The 23,857-nt window shown below is 43.7% G+C and overlaps 1 protein-coding gene across 1 annotated transcript; it reads left to right on the forward strand.

The window, feature by feature from the left end:
• Window positions 1–7,102: 7,102 nt before the first annotated feature.
• On the forward strand, window positions 7,103–12,849 carry il10 (interleukin 10; the record flags this gene model as incomplete). Its single annotated transcript, XM_083661972.1, has 6 exons — window positions 7,103–7,215; window positions 11,340–11,424; window positions 11,569–11,628; window positions 11,765–11,929; window positions 12,458–12,520; window positions 12,734–12,849. 6 exons carry the CDS (start codon window positions 7,103–7,105, stop codon window positions 12,827–12,829), a joined length of 582 nt encoding a protein of 193 aa, XP_083518098.1. The 3' UTR covers window positions 12,830–12,849.
• Window positions 12,850–23,857: the final 11,008 nt, after the last annotated feature.

Below are 23,857 nucleotides of genomic sequence, written 5' to 3' on the forward strand. Positions count from 1 at the left end.
GCAATTAAGTCACTCACAGGATACATTCCAAATTCAAAGATCACCTTTTCCCATGTTCGGTACAATCCACACAGCCGGATGCTCCCGCCCGGGTGTCATAGCTCCAATGAAAGTATGTGTGTGTGTGTGTGTGTGTGTGTGTGTGTGTGTGTGTGTGTGTGTGTGTGTGTGTGTGTGTGCGTGCGTGCGCGCGTGCGTGCGTGCGTGCGTGTGTGCGTGCGTGCGTGCGTGCGTGCGTGTGCGCGTGTGTGCATGCGTGTGTGTGAAGGGTTGGGTGGGGATGGGGGCAACCCAGGCTGTGTCAGTCATGTGTCAGTGACCCTGTGACACTGCAACAGCTTCCTATATTCTCTTGACTGCCATGATGAGTCACCTGATCAGTCCAACACTGGCTCAAAAAGAATGACTTTATGAGTCTTTGGTATAGTTCTGCACATAACACACTTACAACAACATGCACGCGCACGCACACACAGGCGAGCGGTATGAAAGCGAAACAGCAGGTGAATCTGTTTGAAAGTATATATGCATTTCCTCTAAAGGAGAGCGTTTCACATACAGCCATGCAGGCCGCAACCTGCACACGATGTGACGCATTATGTGGTAACAATGTAAAGGTAGAACTACTGTATACGCTGCAAATCTTTAGCCGGAGTGAAGCAAACCTCACAGTCACAGTGGCTGATATACAGTATAGATACAGCTACAGAAAGCTACCATCATGCAATAAACATGTTGAGCCAGGATAGAATCAAAGTTACATTTGTGGTTAATTTGCTACATCCATGATTCATGTGTAGTTACTCGAGTCTCTCTACCATAGCAGAAAAGCACGATCCAGCATCAATCAATCAATCTCAATCAATTTTATATTCATATACCGCCAAATCTCAAGAGTTATCTCAAGGCACTTTACAAATAGAGCAGGTAGAAGACCTGGGGCCGCATTCACCAATGTGTTCTTAAGATAGATCTTAAGAAATGACATGAGAGGAAAATGTTGGTGCAATTCCTCGATATTTTCAGATAAATAGATACTTTATTGATCCTTTGCAGGAAATTGATGTGTCACATGATGCAGCCACATTCAACAGTCAGGACAAAAACAGGAGACAAAAACTGACACTGAAACATGTAGCAGGGGGGTACGGTGGTGCAGTGGTAAGCGCTGTCACCTCACAGCTCGAAGGTCCTGGGTTCGATTATTTACGGGAATTATTTACCCATCTAAATGCAAGAGGACGTTCAAGCAATTTGAGAGCATGATTTATCAATTTCACGTTCCGATTTTGGACCCTTGGACTCTAAAAGCCCCCGTGTGTGCTTAAATTTGCTCTGCTTGTCCTCAAACTGTACCCTCACACTCAAAAGTTTTCTGCTTGGACAGATTTCCTGCACTCGCACTCAAAACCCCCTGCTCACACTTACATTTCCTCGGTTCGCTCTCAAACTCGGTGCCTGCATGCAAAGTCCTCCCCTCCCCCTTCAAACTGCTTCTGTGCGCTCTTGAAACTTCTGCTCTTGGATCTCTTCTCTCCTCTCAGATTTCTTGTGCAACAATCCTGTCAGAAATCCACAGCCAATAGAATGCCAGGATAGTGTCACATGATTGCTGGGTCGGGGATCATGTGACACTATCCTGGCATTCTATTGGTTGTGGGTTTCTGATAGGGTTGTGTCACAGAAAATCCAAGCGCAGACAAAAGATCCAAGAGGAGAAATTCCAAGAGAGAGCACACTCAGTTTGAATGGAGAGGGGAGACATTTGAATGGAAGCACAGAGTTTGAGCACAATCAGAGAAGATGTAAGCGTGAGCAGGGGATATTTGAATGTGTGGGCATGGAATCTGCCCATAAAGAAAAGTTGTGAGCGCGAGCGCAAAGTTTTGAGCGCAAGCGTATAGTTTAAGGACAAGCAGAGTAAATCTGAGCACACGTGGGAGCTTTTTGAGTCTAAGGGTCCAAAATCTGAACGTGAAATTGATAAATCATGCTCTCAAATTTCTTGAACAACCTCTTGCATTATGATAGGTAAATAATTCCATACTATTCCCACCTGGGACGCTGTGAACGCTGAAGGAATGCGTGCCGGTCCGCATGTCCTTGAGTGGCCACCGCCCGGGTGGGGTCGTCAAAAGGGCCTTTTTGTGTGGAGTTTGCATGTTCTCCCCATGCCTCCCGGGGGTTTCCTTCATATAGGAACCCCCTTGACCAAAACATGCAATATCCTGGTTGCTAATGTGGTTCCTCTTCTGGTCGTTAAGGGCGCCTGTTCGGAGGGAGGGGAACTGGTTGGAATAGCGTGATCCTCCCACGTGCTATGTCCTACCGGTGAAGCTTCCCCTGTCAGGTGAAAAGAAGCGGCTGGCTAACTGCCCATGTCTCGGAGGAAGCATGGAGCCAGTTTCGGCTCTCCCCAGATCGGCAGAGGGTGGAGTAGCAACCAGGATAAATAAATTAAATTAGCACTAATGGGGGATAAAAATGGGATAAAAAATCGGGGGGGAAATATTTATAAAAAAAAAAAAACATGTAGCTAAGGCACAATAATACCAGAAAAGGTTGATAAGAGTACTACGTACTAGAGTTGCTAAATCTACTACGGCAATAAGAAATATACATATCTAATACAGTATTATGCTAAAATACTGAAAGTGCAAAAATGTGCATAAAGTGACTTAAGTATCTAAACTAAAACGTATATTAGAAGTTTTTTTTTTTTTTTTTAATATACACAAACTAAAGGTTACCCCGCACAGCCATACTACCCATATGACTAAATATGTATATACATACACACATACACACACGCACACGCACACACACACACACACACACACACACACACACACACACACACACACACACACACACACACACACACACACACAGAGAGAGAGAGAGAGAGAGAGAGATGCACAGTAATGGGAGTACCGTAATAATGATACCATGAACAACTACAACAAGTAGTAATAGTAATGCACAGTTACAACAGTAGTAGCCTAGAAGCTGTGCTAAGCGCATCAACACATGAAGGCTAGAATGATGTAACATTGCATATTGCCCCAGCGGTTTGAGTCATTATTAGGTGGTATACAGCAATTGCTGCTGACTGCAGATTCTTAGCATCGGTAATAAGTGTCAACATAGGAGGGTTAAAGTGAGAAGACTAGAGAGAACAAAGAGACACCTTCACCACACCACATCCTAAAGTCATTGATCAACCGTCACTCGGAAGATAAGATTGAACTGAATCAGCTGGCCCCGTTTCCAAGGTGCTGATAAGCTGACAGAGTGTGTGTGTGCGAGACGGAGAGGGGCGTTATAGTTCCTGGTAGTAATGATGGTGTGATCAGCATGAGCATTTAAAGGAATGCCTGTGGGTTAAGTTAGAGTATAATGTGCACGGTGATGATCATCCAACTGGCTGATAAGATGCTCACTTTTCGCTCTCAATAGGCGCTTTCGGACCAAACAGTTCTGGGGACTCGCTGAGAGGAACCGCTCGCTGCGGGGAGGTTCCCCGACAACTAGAGTCCCTCAAGGGATCTTTTTCTGTTTGCATTCGCACCGCCATAGGGGTTCCATGTCGCTGTTCCGACCTCTCGCTGTTCCGACCTCCCCTCTCCCAGCCCCCATGCCTAAACCTAACCTCCCCCAGACCCTAACCCAAAACCTAACCTCTCCCAGCCCCCACACCTAAACCTAACCTCCCCCAGACCCTAACCCAAAACCTAACCTCTCCCACCCCCCCACGCCTAAACCTAAGGTCGGCATTGCGGGTGGTCGGCATAGCGGGTGGACACCGCCATAGGAACCATTAGGAATGCTGAAGTGAAGTAGTTAATAAGCCGGACGGTGGTTAGCATGCTAACCGCTACTAGTAGCTTGAGCTTCACATCAAGTGAGCGTTCACGGGGGATTATACTATTTTGGCTAACAATTAGCTAGCTAATGTTAGCGGCAAAAAAAAAGAAAGAAAAAAGGCAAGTTAACGTCAGTGAAGTTTGGCGAATCAACGTACACTTACGTCTGGACCACTAAAAAGGTTCCTCTTGTGCTGGGAAAGTACCCTGAAGTAGGACCTAGTTCCTGCGGTGCGAAACATAACAAAACGGGGAGAGTTCCTCCAACTGTTCCTAGAACTATGAAAAGGTTCTTGGCCCCTGCGGTCCAACACCTACTATCAGACATCTCCAGATTCCTGAAATACCATGTTGACATGAGTCAGTGCGCTCTCTAACTCTGATAGACTATGACGTCAAATCATTCGTTTCAGAAACACTAGCACGTATGACGTCGAATCAAGTTTCAGTAGCCTAATATTAGCAGAATATAAGAATTGTACACCCACTGATTCTCATACCCTCTAAACGCTACAACTATTTACGCTTAAAAAAAAAACTGCCATTCAATGAACGTGAAAAATGAGTGCCATCAAACAGGGTCTAACATCTTAATAATGGTTTGTTGTGAAGAAACACCTCAGAAATGTATCATTATTCTGTGAGTATAGCATGTGATGAGATGTTGCCCTTATTTGTCTCGAGCACCTCTATGCAGAAAGTAGGAGAAAATAATTCAAATACCAGTGATCCTAAATTACAGCGTACGTTCTGGATGCAAAAGATGCAACTGTACTGTCAGTGTTGTTCACCTGGATGCATAAATCACACACACACACACACACACCCACGCACGCACGCACGCACGCACGCACGCACGCACGCACGCACACACACACACACACACACACACACACACACACACACACAGAGAAACTGCTGACTCAGTAGTAGTAGTACTTGCATGATGAAAGTAAGCATACTGTGATCACTCAGTGGTTCTGTGAAAGACTCCCAACTGACAGGCAGACAAGGTTTGACCTTGGTTATCCTAAATAAGATCACCACATCCTCTCATTGACTTCTCGTACATACAGTACATGAGGTTCATTCAGAATTCAGGTAAAGAATCTATAGGTCTGCATGACAGAGGTGTCAGACAGAGGGGGATTCCCACTGGTTACTGCTGAACCAGTGGTAGTATTACTTTGTGCATCTGGGTAGTGTAGAGGTAAGAGCACTCACCTACCGCCACGATATGACCTGGGGGTCAATCGCTGCACTAGCACCCCCTCTGGTCGGTCCGGGTGCCTGTTTGGGGTGTGGGGGATGGGGGGGGGGGGGGGGGGGGGGCGTGGGACTGTGGGGAATAGCCTGATCCTCCCACGCGCTACGTTCCGCCAGTGAAACTCCTCACTATTAGGTGAAAAGAAGCGGCTGGCGACTGCACATGTATCAGAGGATGCACGTGCTAGTCTCTCTCCAGAACGGCAGAAGGGGGTGGAGCAAAGACCTGGACACCAGGGGGAAGTGGCCAAATACATTTGGGGAGAAAATGGGAGAAAAACCTGAAAGAAAAAAAAAAAAAGTAGGAGTATTACTTGCATTAACATATGTATCCTATGATCATCACAAATCACTCAATGTTCTCTCAATCAGCGTATCCCAAACTTATTCTCAAAATCCCAGTATTGCCCAAAACAAATATACAGACTGCAAACCGCAGAGGAACAGTGGTGCCAGGTGGATGGACATTGCACAGGAGGAGAAACACTGCATGCTGGTGCAGATAACCACTTCTCTCTAGACTTTCTCCTTCTTAGTGTCTTCCTCTTGTGCCACCTCACCCTCTGTCTGGTCACACATGTGCTGCAAACCCCAATGATGTCTCCATGCTGACGAGGACAATGACATCTGTAGAAAGACCACAGACAGGCTGGCCACTAACTCACAGCAAAGGAAAAAGAGGACATCACATCAGGCCAGAGTATGCAAGACATGCTAGAGTAAGACATTTCTTTCGCTTTCACTCCGAGGTCAGAAGACCAGGGGCTCTATTCTCCCCCTGGACTTAGGCGCTAAACTGGCGTTAAACGCAAAAAAAACACGCTTTGCGCCTGCCTGCCCGTGACTCGGGAAGATAGCGTCATGTTTTTACGCCCCGAAATGCGCTTTACGCTGAAGAGGCGTGGCGCAGTGCCAGAATAGGCCAGAAGGTGCGTTTCGGCCTTCAAATACCAGCCTAAAGCGATCTTCCCAAAGGGCGTTGATTTTGCGGTTAACGCTTTTCAAAACCAGGTTTTCAAATTCAGTGCACCGGGGACATAGCCAGTAACCTAGGCCTAGCTACTGCAAAAGTTAACTGTTGAAAATTCGATGTCTGGTTTCGTCACGAGTAGCCTACAGCTGAAGTCCCTCTCGCCATCAAGCAGACAGTGAGGGAAGCATGTTTCTTTATGTGCGCCAAGGGGAAAATGACGGACTAAATTGGTGGGAAATGCGGGGCTACTGCGTGCGTAATTATGCAGCGGAGATGCAGGAGAGAGAGAGCCCGAAAAGGGATAAGCATACGTCCATATAACAGCATGAAAGCTGAAAAACATTTATGGCAGTAACACATACATACCGTGCCCAGTAGTTGAGCTGCGGCAGCATTAATTGCACACGTTTTATAATGTCCTAGGTCTAATTACTGCTGTTTGTTTGTTTGTTTTGGTTTCGGGCTGAGTGTATGTGACAACGGCGGGCGAGTTGATCTCGGTCCACGTCTCAAGCGGGTTGGGTTGGGTCGGATTTGACTTTTTTAGGTCCGTTGAGAAAGGAGGACAGCACTCGAAGTTCAATACTTTTATTGCCACACGGATGTTTGTGCAGCGGCCCTTCATCAGAGGTGTTTAGGCTATGATCTGTGATGCGCTAAGATCTCCAAATTGGCATGGATAGATGACAGCATGCAGCCGCAACGGGACTGGATCTCCGTGGATCGGAGCTCGGAAGGGAAGAATGTGATTGGTTTACTGCAGATCGCCAACGGCCACAGTTGTGAATAATTCTACGCTTAAAAAGGCGTGGTTAAACGGTTAGCGCCACGCAATCTGTCAGGAGAGATTTGGAAATGCGCGTGACCACGCCCACTAATAATAGCGCCGCGCCAATTTAAGGCCAGGGGGAGAATAGAGCGCCAGGTCTCATCAGCAGCATTCTCCACTCCAGCTCAGAGGTCCATCTGGTCTCTGCACAGTGCATCAGACTCCAGCATGACTCCCCTCGCTCGCTCTGTTCCTCTCTGCTCCGGCTGCTGCTTCCTGCAGGGCTTCCCTGTCCGGCTCAGGAAGCTGCACATTTGCCACATCAAAGATGACAAACATGAGTAACCAATGGCAACATTGGTTACCAATGTTGCCATTGGTTACCAATGGCAACATTGGTTACCCAGAGTCCCCTGACCACATGTGCAGCACCGCCCCTGTGGCTGTGTGTAGACCTTTATCTCCTGTGACCCGTCAGTGTGCAAGGTGATGCTGCACTCTCTCCGTGTCTCTCTCTGTCTCTCTGTCACCGAGGCTGCTCACACTGGCTTACTTAAGCTCTTACTTAACAAGCTTTGTTTGTTTTCGGCTCTTCGAAAGAGGCCACGATGAATTGGACAGACCAGACCGTGAAGGATGACTTTAAAGTAAGTATCTCTAAACTCTCAGTGAACATCAATTTGTGTGACTTTCTTTCTTTGACATTGATTTGCCTAAGCAGACTTTGCTAGATAGCAAAAGATCACCAGTTAAAAGTGAATTCCTCTCCTGATGGCAGACTGAATGACTACATCTAAATAATAATAAGTATAAGAATAAGAATAAGGATAAGAATAAGAATAACAACAACAACAACAATAATACTAATACTAATAATAATAATAAGAATAATAATAATAAGAATAACAACAATAATAATCATAATAATTATTATAATAATTATAATAATAATAATAATAATAATATATTTTTTATTAAAGTGCCTTTTCTAGATACTCAAAACGCTTCACATATCAGGGGAGGGGAACTCAACTCATCCACCACCCATGTGTAGCACCCATGGGCGATGCACAGAAGGCAGTTTGCGCCAGAACGCTCGCCACACATCAGCCTATCAGAACGCTCGCCACACATCAGCCACACATCAGCCTATCAGAACGCTCGCCACACATCAGCCACACATCAGCCTATCAGAACGCTCGCCACACATCAGCCTATCAGAACGCTCGCCACACATCAGCCACACATCAGCCTATCAGAACGCTCGCCACACATCAGCCTATCACGGTGGAGAGTTGAGAACTGAATGTGCCAATTAAGAAACGAGGGATGCTTAGGTGACCATGGTGGAAGGAACGCCTGTGTGGGAATCTAGCCAGGGCACCGGGGTGACACCCCTACGCTTGTGAAGAGCGTCGTCGATGGGATGTTTAATGACCACAGCGGGTCAGGACCTCAGTTTAACATCTCATCCGCTAGCTAACTCACTCACAGGACAGAGTCCGTGTCTCTGCGCTGGGGCATTGGGGAGAGACCAGAGGGAAGAGCACCTGCTCCTACTGGTCCTCCAACACCACTTCCAGCACTTCCAGTCTCAGCATCCAAGGAGTATCCACAGCCAGGCCTGCTTAGCTGCCCAGGAAAGCCAGTAACGTAATGCAGGAAGCACAGGTGCTGACGCACTGTAAACACCATGTTGCATGGTCAGCACATCAACAGTAGTTCAACACGCATTCTGTGAAAAAGATTCACACCCGGTTCTGTGAACATAAAGACCTTGGTGGTCCACCCAGGGGAAAGTAATGTCCTAAATAAGACCATCACTTCCTCTCATTCATTTCCTGTAGGCATACACGAGGTTCATTTCAAATCGGTGTGAGATTTTGACATTTTCTCGTGCTTGTGAAATTCTAGCAAGCATTCAATTTGTCTTTTATTTGTGTTTCTAACACGCTCTAATGGTAAAAGAATGATGAAGAAACATCTCAGAAATGTATCATCAATCTTCACGTACTTAATGCAGATGTAAAATTCTCAGATGTATCCCTTTATTGCTCCGGAGGGGGCTTAGAAGATATCAGATATCAGTGATCCATTCCTAAAGTAATACAGCATTGAGATATGCTATATTTATCCAGAGAGGACTTGAGGCTATTACTCAGCTCTCACTGGTCAGATCTGGTATCTGGTATGATACACAATGACACATGATCACTATATAGATTCCATCAATAGACTGAACAGCGATACAAGATGAAACTGCACTGTCAGTGTTCACCTGAATCATAATGCACAAACGCACGCACTCACTGACATGTTCTCCATGACAGTCAGAGGAGCTTCCCATTGCTTACTGCAGTGCTGACTCACTAGTAGCGTTGAAGTACGTATCATGTGATCACTAATCACTCAATCAGCGTCTCCTGAGCTATTCTCAAAATACCAGTATTGTCCAAAAGAAATTGCTACAGACTGCAGACTGTAGGCGGCCGATGGGTGGACATTCCGTGGACTTGAAATTGCCCGGGAGGGGAAACACTGGAAGCTGGTGCACCCACTATCAGCCCTTAAAGGAACACTCCGCCCATTTTCAACCAGCTTTGTATCATTAGAACATCAGTAGTATATCAGAAAACTGTAAACGGTTTTGAAGTCTGTCATTTAATTTGACAGTTATTGAGTGTTAAAGTGTGGACCAGTGACATCACTGGTCCACACTAACTCAAATTAATAACTCATTAACTCAAATCCACTCTCAATAACTGTCAAACTAGATGAATGATGAATAGTTTGACACTTATTGAGAGTTGATTTGAGTTAATGAGTTATTAATTTGAGTTAGTGTGGACCAGTAATGTCACTGGTCCACACTTTAACACTCAATAACTGTCAAATGAAATGACAGACTTCAAAACAGTTTACAGTTTTCTGATATACTACTGATGTTCTAATGATACAAAGCTGGTTGAAAATGGGCGGAGTGTTCCTTTAACCACATCTCTCTGTGTTTTCTTATGTCACCTCACCCTCTCTCTCATCACATTATGTGCAAACAGAGACAGACTGGTCACTAACTCATAGCAAAGGAAAGAGCACAGAGACAGACTGGTCACTAACTCACAGCAAAGGAAAGAGCACAGAGACAGACTGGTCACTAACTCACAGCAAAGGAAAGAGCACAGAGACAGACTGGTCACTAACTCACAGTAAAGGAAAGAGGAGGAAAAATACATCTTCCTTTACCCCCGTCTCTCTTATTACGTATAGAGAGAATCCACAGCGTCATCACACTCAAACCACAACACTAATTTCCATATCTCACAGTGGCACAGCTGTTTTTGTTATTCACAATATATGTATGACATCATATAATGTAATTGACATTGTGCAATTTAAAATGCTAATGTTTGTATGTAAACGACAACTTGTCAATTTATATTGTGACACTTCTGTGCTAGTTTATTGGGTATAGGATACTGTACATCTAGGCATTATGGCATTATCCCCCAGTAGTAGTAGTAGTAGTAGCGGTGGTGGTAGTAGTAGTAAAAGTAATAGTAATAGTAGTACTAGTAATAATCATCATCATCACCACCACCACCATCATCATCATCACCATCATCATCATCATCATCATCATCATCATATAGGTACAGCCTGAGATCTATGCACAGAGGCCCTGCTCCCTGCACTCTCACCAGGGTCTGCATCACACCCTGATCCAAATTGTTATTTATTTGCTTTGCCACTGCATAGTTTAGTGTACCCATAACTGGGTAATCCAACTATATTATTATTTGTATTGTTATTACATTTTTGTTTTTATTAGGCTACATTGTTATTATTATTGTGGATAAAAGGGGAAAAATGCATAACCATTAAGAGGCTTCCTACATGATTATTTTCTAGCAAAGACACTTACTCATTACCATGAAATTTTACTTCTATTTTGATTCACAGTAGTGCCAACTCAACTTATGGGCGGGGACTGTGTAATGTACATGTCACTCAAGTTTCCTTTACATGTGAAGATCAGCATGTCTCATGGATCTCATGTTTAACCCCATCTCTTCCAGTAACTTCCCTCCCCCAAACCTTCCCCATGTGTTGGATATAAATATGGTCTCAGATGTGACCAGACTAGTATCCTCGGCTAAGTCTTGCCAAGAAGATTTTTCACCAGAGGTCAGAAGAAGATCAGCAGCATTTTTCACTCCAGCTCAGAGATCCATCTCTCCTCTCCACAGCCAGCCAGTCAGGACCACAGACTCCAGCTCAGACATCCATCTCTCCTCTCCACAGCCAGCCAGTCAGGACCACAGACTCCAGCTCAGACATCCATCTCTCCTCTCCACAGCCAGCCAGTCAGGACCACAGACGCCAGCATGACGCCCCTCTCTCTGCTCCTCTCCCTCCTCACGCTGCTTTGTTTACATATGAACACCTGGGGCACACCTGTGTGCAGTAGCCACTGCTGCCGCTTCGTGGAGGGCTTCCCCGTCCGGCTCAGGAAGCTGCGAGAGGACTTTTCCCAGATCAAAGATTACTACGTAAGTAACAAACGTAAATAAACCAACACTGCACCGCCCCTGTGGCGGTGTCCAGGTGATGCTGCAGGCAGCCTCTCCATCTCTCCTGTCTGTCACTGAGGCTGCTCACCCCGTCTTAACGGCCTTGTTTTCGCCTCTCCACAGGAAGCCAAAGATGACGTGGAGACAGCGCTGCTAGACGAGACCGTGGAGGCTTACATCAAAGTAAGTATCCCACTAAGCCCATCTCAACTCTCAGCGATGCGTGCGAAGATGCATGCATCAGGAGCATCGATTCATGCAGACCAACCAAACGCATACGAACATCACATAGGCTAACTAACTATGTTCTCCTTCATAGAGCTCATACGGCTGCCATGCTATAAACAGCATACTTGACTTCTACCTGAGGACGGTTTTACCGACGGCCATGGCTGGAGTGACGGACGACAACAAGAGCTTCAAGCCTCACATGGAGTCCATACAGCAGATCTTCGACGAGCTCAAGGCTGATGTCATCAGATGTGTGAGTATCCTACCTATTTACAGCTACTCTGGTGCGACTTGACTTGCCAGTGTCTGTCTCGCTCAGCTCAATTGCTTCACACAACTTGTGCGCAGCGCGCACTCTGGAGCGCATGCAGCACCGCCGACGCAGCGCGTAACCAATAAGAAATAGCGGAGTCCCTGCATCTAATTAGATCTCTAAATAGTTAATTTGATCGTTAAGTTGAGATGAGAAGAAGAGCGACGGAAGACGGTCATTATTTAGATGTGCGACCAAAAGGGGAAGAGAAAGTGCGGACAGGACATGGCATTGCGCAAGTAATTCCTAAAATGCAGTGAGTGCGTAAATGGCACATAACTGGTGGTTCTGCAAAAAGGGAAAGGCGCACGCAGCTCCTCATAATGTGCTAGTAGTTGTGATGCCAGGTAACCTCTCTGTATTTCACTAGTAACCTCTCTGTATTTCACTAGTAACCTCTCTGTATTTCACTAGTAACCTCTCTGTATTTCACTAGTAACCTCTTATCTATTTTTTTCCTCCATATAGAAAAATGACTTCGCCTGCCAGAAGCCCTTTGAAATCAATGACTTCAACTCTACCTACACTCAGGTGAGTGTCAGCAGGTCACACAGTGGAGGGTTCAAGCCCAACTCACAGCATTATCTAAAACAATCTCAAACACAAGTATCATAGCCTACTGTAGCTCCACTATAATATGTGCCAATTCATCATTACAAAGGAGATTGTGTTTGTAGGCTACAGTGTGACTGACTGCTTGTCTTGTCACAGATGATGTTAATAAAGTGTGTTGTGTTTGTCCAGATGGAGAGTAAAGGACTTTACAAGGCCATGGGCGAGCTGGAACTGTTCTTCAACTACATTGAGACTTACCTGGCCTCCAAACGACAGAGGAATTGACCTGCTCACCCCTCTCTAACACAGATCCTACCCAATGTGACCTTATTCATCTCAGGAGAAAGAGACCATTGTCTCACATACACTGTGCACTCCTTTACATTCGTGTTCCCTTGTGTCCAACAGAGGAACATATTGTTATGAATGTTGCTCTATGAGTGCTAAACTAATGCTTTATTGTGTTGAAGCTTTGATTTACTTTTTGACATGAAGTTTCTATGTTCGGCTCACATTGAGTCGTAAAAGTCCGTTACTATTTATCAGTTATTTTCACTTGTATTTGTGCAGCTATACTCTGTTCCACGTCATCATGTTTAGAAGAAAAAACCCTGTCGTATTTATTTTACCAGCTATGCTAATTTATACATATTTTGTATTTATTTGAACATGTTTTGTATTTAAACTGATGAATACATTTGTTGTTAATGATCAATGATTCTTATGTTTTTTTAAAGACCTGTTATAACATAAACACAGAACACTGCATACTCCTTACACAGTTTCTGTTGTCTCATCTATCCTGCCGGGTGGTAGAATAACATATACATACAGTATGACATCCTGCAGTGCTGCAGGTCTGCCGTCTACACGTGCAACCACTAGACTAGAGTGTAAACTCAACTGGCTAACCTCAAACGTGACCCATATACATCACTTACCAGCAGCAGCAGCACCTGCAGTCTCCAACTTACCGTAACTAGCCAGCTTCATGGCACACAGAAGCGTGCGCGCGCGCTTAAAACACAACTAATTCCCAGGATCAAATAGAAGCTGCTCTGAACCAGACAATAAGAAATTACTACTCTATACAGGTGCAGCTCAATGAATTAGAATATTGTGGAAAAGTTACTTGTTCCCCATAATTCCTTTCAAAAAGTGAAACTTTCATAGATTATAGATTCATTACACACTAAGTAAATTATTTCAAGAATTTATTTGTTTAACTTTGCATAAGTTTGGCTTCCAGCTCATAAAACCCCCCAAGACAGTATTTCAACAAATTAAATATCACACACAAAAAACTATTTTCAAAATAGAAATGTCGATCTTCTGAAAAGTTATGTTCATGCCTGCACTCAATACTTGGTCGGGAATAATTTTGCTTTAATTACTGCCTAAAGAAATAACTTGTCCATGTTATTTCCACGATATTCTAATTTTATGAGCTGCACCTGTATATGTGTTTTATTTTGCTGGTGTGACCTTGTTCATGAGGCAGACAGAAGGGCAGGTTGCAGTTGTTTCAAGGGTTTTCTAATCATAATTAGATGTGCCACAGTAAATGGAGATCTGAGCATTCTTTCAACATAAATGGCAAAATTACAAGATACTATAAGATATGTGCATTACGCATATATAGCCTTTATTGATGTCAACAGAGAACACATGAAAAATATTCTGATCTTATCTACCACTTTAGCGTAAACTGTCAGGAGGTTATTCCTGAGTTGACTCAGGCCTCGAAGATGAAACTACTCTAACAGATTTCACCAGCAACTTGCTTAGTCAATGTGTGAGGTTCTGACATCATCATACTAGATATCATGCAATGACAAGATGCCCTTCATGACATTTGTCTCGTTAACCATGATGAATCTTAAATTACTGCCTAACATAACTTTAAGAATAGATCATGTTTTTAGGTGCTTCAAAACTCTTCAAAACAACATTTAGAGCTTTGAATCTTTTATCTGGTAAGGTGGTGGTGTTGGTACTGAGCATGTCTGCCAGTCTGTCATGTGATGACTGGTTAACTCTTATCAAAGAGCCATCTGTTGCAGGTGGGAAACTGGAGGAGGGAATTATTTTCATTATCATCATTAACCAACATTGATAGTGATAAGATTATCAATTATTTTCCAATTCCAATACATTTCTGCATTGTATATTATCAAACTGTCACAGTAATCAAGAGAAGTGAAGCAAAGAAACATCTGACACTGTTTCAAGCCATGTCAGCCTTCAAGGCTAACATTGCATGGGGATCTCTGTACCCCTGCATCTCATGCCATAGGACCTGCTTCAGCAATGGCATACCAAAGGCCGATTTAGAGCACCTGAAGAATGCTACAATTTTAACTCATTCAATTGATGACATCATCACTGATGATATCACTGATGACATCATCACTGATGACGTCATCACGTATGACATCCTATCCATTATCCACTCCTGACCGACTGAATGAACGAGTGACCCCAAAAAGCCTTCTCTTGAACATGCGCTTGCTGTGCACGTTGTAAAAAGACAACACAAGTTTAGAAACAAGAGAAACAATGACTTGAATGAATGTCTATAGAGAATGTCTGACCAGAGACTCACTAAAAAGATATATTTAATTGGGACATTGCCAATAGCCACCCTTGGGCAAATGAATTGAAATCCATATTTTACTCAAACTACTTTTATTTTTCATAACAAGCTACTTTGTGACACCCGAGAGACTATGAGTAATATGTTCAGTATGTATAAAAAATAAATGGTCTCTCGACCTACAGTATGGTATAAACCAAAATTAAGAACTTATCGTCTCATAAAAGACAGTTACAGTGTAGAGCCCTATGTGAAGTTTGACTTGAACAGACGAAAAAGATCCCTGTGTGCTCAACTGCGCTCTGGAACTCTTCCATCAGCACTAGAGACTGGTAGGTATAAAGCAACCCCTGAATATAGAATCTGTTTACTATGTGAATTACGCGGAATTGAAAATGAAATTCATTTCCTGTTCTACTGTACTGCTTATGATGACGCTAGGGAAGTACTCTTTAGTAAACTGCCCTCCATTTATGCTGACTTATGAGGAACAGTTTCTTCCCGCAGGCCACGAGACTCCTTAACATACACAAATAGTGTAGTAGCCGTACTGTACCGTACTGTAGCTGCTACCATTACGTATGTCTAATGTTTAATTGTATGTTTAATAAGGTATATGCTATTTGCACCTGTATGTCAAATACGTCAAATTTAAGATGTAGAAGCACGTCTAAAGTATGCACATGACATGTGCACCTATGTGCACCTATGCGCACTGTCTCTGACCTGTCTTACGTTGTAAACGGAGTCCACAGCACAAGAATTTCACACGTGATACTTGTACCATGGAGTGACAATAAAAATCTTGAATCTTGAATCTTGAATCTTGACTTCTTTGAGTTATGCTTTAAAAAAGGAACCTTCCCCACAGCAGAGTTTATTTGTAAAGCTTGGGAGAAAAGACAAAACTCTTTGTTTAGTAATTGATGTATTGCTCTGTATTGCTGTCTGAGCAGTACAATGTCCTACAATCTGTTTTTTGTATTTAGTTGTACCACTGTAAACATGTGTCAATGTTGTATTATTATTGTATTTTAGTGTGCGTCTTGGAAACCCGTTTGGGTTGGGCACGACGAGTGCATGACACCTTAATAAATATATCAATCAATCAATCAATCAATCAATCAATCTATACAAGTGTCTTAAGAAATGCTTCGAAAGGAGACATTGACTTTGTTAGCCTCTTAATTTCCTAAAACAATAGGCCTATATCTTTACCACAGTGAGTGAGCTACTGTATGCCAAATTGTGACCAAACAAAGCAGTCCACATTCAAATTGTATAGCCTACAGTATGGCAAAAGACATGGTGAGTCTGCTGATATGTGGGATTTGAGATGGTTAGTACTAATTGAACTGTGCACATGAAAATAGATGAAATAATGTTGTCCTAGAATTGTGAATGTCCAAGGAGTCCATTAACTTGTGTTATACTTGTTTTGAAGATGTGCGGTCCTGGAAGTATGCTTCTTGGATGTCATCATCAGTGATGTCACTCGAGCAATCGTGATCTCATCAGTGATGTCACTCAAGCAAGTTCCCTGCTGAGTTTCGCCTGTCTGATCTCTCTCTGCATCACTACCTCACACTGATGACATCACTGATCACGTCACAATGCCTCCTGTGTGTGTGTGTGTGTGTGTGTGTGTGTGTGTGTGTGTGTGTGATATCACTGACCAGTCTTTTCACAATGCCTCCTTGTGTGTGTGTGTGTGTGTGTGTGTGTGTGTGTGTGTGTGTGTGTGTGCCCGCGCCCTTATAACATCACTTTTGACATTATCACTGATGACATCACATCATTAGCTAATTAGCTTAATTAAAAAATCCGGCTCTGTCAGGTCAACCACTATGGTGATGCCCCCTGAAAGTTGCAGCCCGATCACACTTGAAACGGCGTAGCTGTGGCCGGACACAGAATTGAAACATACAAACAGTAAAAAATGTATATCGCCCACATGCTCAATTTGATATATAGATAAGATGGTTTGATCAGTGTCATGTAAGCAATTGCAGCATAGTGTAGATAGGGCAGATGGATGACCATTTTCAGTCAATTATCATGGTACTGAAAGGTTTGGTAATAACTTGTTTATATCATGTACAGAGGCATTACAGAGCAAACTGTGACCATCTAAGATCGAAGATAAGATTCTCTCTAACTGCTGCCACACCTCCCTCTCTTTCACTGGAAAAGAAGTGGAAGATATGTCCTTATGCAACATTGGGCGTACTTAGGGCACTTCCTGAACGGACATGCCCATATTAAGTACTTAGGGTACTTCCTGAACGGACATGCCCATATTAAGTACTTAGGGCACTTCCTGAACGGACATGCCCATATTAAGTACTTAGGGTACTTCCTGAACGCACATGCCCATATTAAGTACTTAGGGCACTTCCTGAACGGACATGCCCATATTAAGTAGTAAAAAAAAAAACACCAAGCAAGTGTGACCCTCTTGGTACAGGTTTAGAGGCTAACATATTCAAATTAATTCAACAATGTAGAAAGTATAAAAATTATACTGCTAATACTGCTGTTTGCAGAGATGGGAAGTAACCAAGTACAAATATGTTACTTGAGTAGGATTTTCAGGTATCTGTACTTTACTGAGTATTTATTCTTCTGGCAACTTTTTACTTTTACTCCCTACAATTTAACACAAATATCTGTACTTTATACTCCTTACATTTTCAAAACAGGCTACTTTCGTTTTATTGCATGACAGACAAATTTGCTGTGTTTGCTGTCTCTCTCGTCTCGCTTTTACGCATTATGTGCACCTTTTTCATGGAAAAACCATATCACACAAATCATTATTCAAAGTATAGTATACTAGTATAGTATACTTTATACATCTTGGAGGGCATCATTTAAGTTTAATAGTCTTTTAATTATATTAATACTAGGCATCTTGCGCGCTATGCACGCTCGATGCATCAGATCATTCAGCATCCAGATCTACTGGATCCCAGCCGATTTACTACCTGGAAAGATCTGGTCCAGGTGAGCTATCAAAGACTGCAGGATACCATGCATCCTGGTGGTGGCTCACCTGGTAGCACATACAGCTCAGGTCCAAATCTGACGCGAGGTCCTTTGGACTGTCTGGTTCAGAAAATCACAGCACTTTACTGTAATGCAGCCTTTAAAACCAGGAAAAAACACTTATGCCATATCATGATATAACGATATCCAAAATCTAAGATGATACTTAGTCTCAATATCACAATCACAATATCACAAACGCTGTACCTGAAATTAACAGTTAACAAGACCAATTAACTTTGTCACTTTGTGCATATCATGTAGGTCCTGCAGGCTGTTTGCATGGACATGAGCGTCACATTCTCAGCTGAAACATCTGCAGCAGCAGTGAATGAGCATCACTCTCCTCTCCAACTGCCAACAAAGTGCATTTGAGTGAGGATCCTGAACCCAAACTAACGTACTAAGAAGATGTGCTCAGTGTCCAGCAGTACCGCAATCAATCAATCAATCAATCAATCAATCAATCAATCAATCAACCAATCAATCAATCAATCAATCAATCAATCAATCAATCAACCAATCAATCAATCAACCAATCAATCAATCAATCAATCAATCAATCAATCAATCAATCATTTGTTAATGGCCATAGGACCAAGGACAGTGGAATTTGCTTTCAACATGGTGGGTAAGCTGAATTCAGACTGCAGTGCATCATCCACCGTGCTGAAACTCTCCGCCTTGGCAGAAAACCGATGTCTGGCAGTAACCTCTCGTCACAGGGACAGTTTCTACCCAACTGCCATCTGCCTCTTCAATGAGACCCGAAAGCCCCCACAAATAAGACTTCATGGGCTCCTCTGCGAGCCCGCGAAACGGGCGAGACCTCGAGGGCAAACCAACGAGGTACGGTAGAAATGAGCGATGAGGACGAGGAGGTACGGTAGGAATGAGTGATGAGGGTGAGGAGGTGCGGTAGAAATGAGTGACGAGGAGGAGGAGGAGGAGGAGGAGGAGGAGGAAGAGGAGGAGGAGGAGGAGGAGGAGGAGGAGGAGGAGGAGGAGGAGGAGGAGGAGGCACGGTAGGAATGAGCACTGCCAGTTCAGCGGGCGTGGCGAGGGACGCTAGAAAGGAGGCCGCGCAGTGTGCTCTGTTTCTAGTTAAAGTGAATCTTGAATCTTGAATGAATATAATAAAAGATATTAAGTGTATTTTTTTTTTTGCACTATATTGACATATACCTATACAAAAACATGCGTAACAAACCCATTTTCCAAGGTGTGATGTGTGTCTTCACATGTTTTTGTCTGTAGCCATTCTGAGGGTGTGAGACGTTGGTTAGGTGTGTGGAGGATGGAGACTTCCCAGCTGAGGTCATGATGACACACATCGTGAGTCGGAGCTCTTTGAAGTGGCGTGCCATCCTTCAGCTCACACACACACACACACACATCCTCTCAGACATGTGAGCGACCTGCTGACCTGACTAGAAACAGCTAGTGATAAAGTGAGCTGTCACACTTCACCTCGGTGACAGACGTGATCAAACAGAGCATGTGTGTATTTTACAGTCACAACACCAGTCACTCATCTGTTGATGCTGGAAAATCCACTTGTTTTTGTTCTTTGTGTGTAGTTTCACACTGATGACTTCTCCCTGACCTTGTCGTCCAACCTAAGAGAAGGATCCTTTGCTTAGCAGGTATCCAGCAAAGGTGTCGGTGTCGGATCCTGACCAGGACTCTTGTGTAGAGAAGGTTAGAAAGCCCTCTCGCTCCGCAGTAGGCACTGTCAAGTCAAACTCTTGTGTTGTGGTGACTGCGGTTACTTTGATTTTTTCTGGTTCTTTTGCCAGCTCCCAGTCGACTGTCACAACACGCGCAGACGCACTGATGCGATTATTTAGTAGGAACACTACTGCGGCCAAAAATGTGTTAAAAACAACACATGCTGTGTTATAATTATAATAATTGATTAGATTTATTTTATTTTCTAAAATAAATAAATAAAATGAAAGTAAATAAAACAAAAAATAAAGATTGTATGTATTTTAGCGCATTTCTAGATACTCAAAGCGCTTCACATAGGGGGAGGGAGAGGGGAGGGAACTCAACTCATCCACCACCGATGTGTAGCACCACCACCTGGGTGATGCACAGCAGCCAGTTTGCGAACCACGCATCAGCTATCACGGTGGAGTGTTGAGGACTGAATGTGCCAATTAACGTAACGAGGGAGGATTACCAGGCCAGGGCCAGGGACATTGTGGGGCTGGATCTGGGCTCTCTGACTGCGGTGTCAGAGAAGAGAACGTTGTCCAGGCTACGCTCCATCATGAACAATGACTCGCACCCACTCCACGGCGTGCTAGTCAAACACAGGAGTACGTTCAGTGAGAGATTGATTCCACCTAGATGCAATACGGAGAGGCACAGGAAATCATTCCTGCCTGTGGCCATTGGTCTATTTAATGCCTCTCTTAAAACCGATAGGTTAACTGTGCCTGGCTGAGCCACGTGTAACGTATAGGGCAAGCCGAATAATATAAATCACGTGCAATATGTGCAATATGTGCAATATGTCACGTGCAATAATGATAATTGACAGGGAATGTATACTTACTCTACGTATTTTGTATTTTGCTACTTAGACATTCTACTTATTTTTTGCTTCTATCGCATTTACTAGTTATTCTATGCTATGTTGTGTTTTCTGCTTATTTGCTTATTTGCTTATTTGCTTAATATTGCATTTACTACGGTTTATTTTATGCTATGTGTGTTCTGTGAGCGAGCTACTGTAACTTGTCCCAATTTCCCCCCGGGGATCATTAAAGTCTTTCTGATTCTGATTCTGATTCTGATACCCATAGGTGGCCATGCATGATTGAAGGAAGGCCTGTGTGGGAATTTAGCCATGACACCGGGGTCACACCCCTACTCTCGCTGAAGAGTGCAGATGAAAGCTTTTAATGACCAGAGAGAGTCAGCCTCTCATCGGAGGACGGTGCTCACTCACAGGACAGAGTCCCGGTCTCTGCCCTTCGTAGCTTTGAGACCCTGTCATTCAGTTGGATCATCCTACCTGTCTGCCGTGCAGAGGGGGAGAAACAAAGGCAGCGCTGTGGGGGAAAATTATGCAATCATTCTGTCCAAACTTTCACCAATCTAATCTCATCATGACATCCAGGGTACTTTGATCAGATATAGTGTATAGCGTATTTACATGCATGCTGTATTTAAACTGCCGTGAGATTTGTTTGAGGATCGAGCACAGCGAGACAGACAGGGATGAAAGTGGGCAGAGAGGGAGGGGGGGGGGGGGGAGCTCAGAGCGCTTTGGTCGCTGCTGGAACCTCATTTGACACTCCGAAATCGAAACAGGTTCGGAGTACGGGCGTCAAGGCAGTTTGACGAGCGTCAAAGCCCGCTTGGTGCGTGTTCGGCCGTTTAAAACAATGGGTGGATTTCAAAACGCAAGCGTCTGACGTGCGTTTCGGGCTTTACACAGCTCAGTCACAATTTCACAATTCCTAAATGTGCAGATGACGTCACACACAACCTTTTTTTGACTTATAACCAACAGCAACGAAGACCAATACGGTGAGCAGGGAGCCCAAGCAGTCACTTGGTGCCTTGATAACAACATCAATAACTCATTACAGACTATAGGGCACAGCCCTCTCCCCGAAACCCCTATTCACGCCTCTGGAGAAGCCATAACTGACTCATTCAAATGTCTTGGCACGCACTTCAACAACACACTCAAATGGAACAATACAGACCACATTACCAAACTAGAATTAACCACCTTGTGTTTGTATGCTTCCACCAAATGAAACAAGTTTCAGTTGACATCCATGTCTGTCCAGACTCATAAAATAGTGAAAAGAAGGAATAAAGGCATGATGTGTATTTATATATATATATATATATTTTTTTAAACAAAATGGAAGTTATCACTTGAGGCATCCTTGAGGCATCCTCTCTGCCTCTGGATTGCCTTTGCCCCGGGAGGGACTGGTGAGACAAAAGAGGCGCGCAGCCGGGAGTCACCCACAGGGCCTTAGACCCTCCATGGACCGAAGGGTCTTACAATACTGCGGTGTAGCACTAACTCTATTGCAGCGGATTGGGCGTGATCAACCCTTCCGCGGGCAACGTTGCAGACAGAGTAGGAAGGCTGATCCGTGAGCGGCTGCTTCCGGGACGCGGGTCGGGGTCTTAACCGGCCTCGGCTGGGTCTACTGGGCGAGGGTGTATGATGTTGACAGACCCGAAACACCTTACGACCCCAGCTAACATCACTGATGACGCGTCCCAGTGCATGCTGTAGTATGTATTTTAAACATATCACTATGACTTGAGAGCTTTTTTCTTTTACAGAGCAGTACAGAGTACAGTACACCTGATAGTGAGCTTCGTCACACGGTACAACAACAATCACCTGAAGCTCAATATCAGCGAAACCAATAAGCTTGTGATGAGTGGACTCAAGAATATCGGGGGCCAAATTAGTATAATAAAAAATAAATGTGATTATTAAAATGTGACAGCACTTCCACCGTTTTTGTAGAATGACCCAAGATCGTTTAGTGGTAAGCAAAACATTATACTAATTTCACACTCACGTTGACCTTTGGACTTTTGGATATAAAATGTCATCACTTCATCATTTTATCCAATAAGATATTTATGTGAAATCTTGTAATTAGCGAATGAATTCTTGAGTTGTGGCGAAAAAACGACTTTTGCGAGATCACAATGACCTTTGACCACCAAAATTGCAATCAGTTCATCCTTGAGTCCAAGTGGATGCTTGTGCCAGTCGTAATGAAATTCCCTCCTGGCATTCGAGATATCACGTTCACGAGAATGGAATGGACGTGAGATCACAGTGACCTTGATCTTTGACCTTTGACCACCAAAATTGAATCAGCTTATCCTTGAGTCCAAGTGGATGTTTGTGCCAAATTTGAAGAAATTGCCTCAAGGCGATTCTGACAGACATGAGGTCACACTGTGACCTTGAACTTTGACCACCAAAATTGAATCAGTTTATCTTTGAGTCCAAGTGGATGTTTGTGCCAAATTAGAAGAAATTCCTTGAAGGCGAATTGGAACGGGCAGACGTGAGGGCACGGTGACCTTGAACTTTGAATGTGTAAAGCTAATTAGGGTTTACAGTAGTATAGTACAGAGGTAAACCAATGAGCTTGTGGTGGAACCAGAGGAACAGGACAATGTGTCCTGGTTGTGGAGAGGAAGACGGTGGACTCATGAATCTTGGCATCCAAACAAATATATGTAATGTGATTATCAGGTCAACTTCAAAGATTTTGCTGTATGCAAAGTGACACCAGCAGTCCACCACTGTTTTTGTAGAATGATAGATAGTTTTCTCAGCTACAGTGGTAAGCAAAACATGTCACAGTGAACTTGACCCTTGAACTTTTAATATCATCACTTCATCCAATAAGACATTTATGTGAAATTCTGTCATAATTTGTGCATGAATTCTTGAGCTAATTATGGCCTCAAAAAAAGTATTTTGCGAGCACATACAGTACAGTACACCATGGTCCTTGTTTTCACTCTAGCTTACCTCTTGCTTATTAAAATGCTTACGGTATGAGTACCCATGCTCTTTTTGTGTGTCTGTGTGTGTGTGTGTGTGCGCGGTGGGGTTAATCTCGGCCAGTAAAGGGGAAAAACTTTAGCAGGGC

Source organism: Poromitra crassiceps (assembly GCF_964638095.1).
Source record: "Poromitra crassiceps genome assembly, chromosome: 27".
NCBI lineage: Eukaryota > Metazoa > Chordata > Actinopteri > Beryciformes > Melamphaidae > Poromitra > Poromitra crassiceps.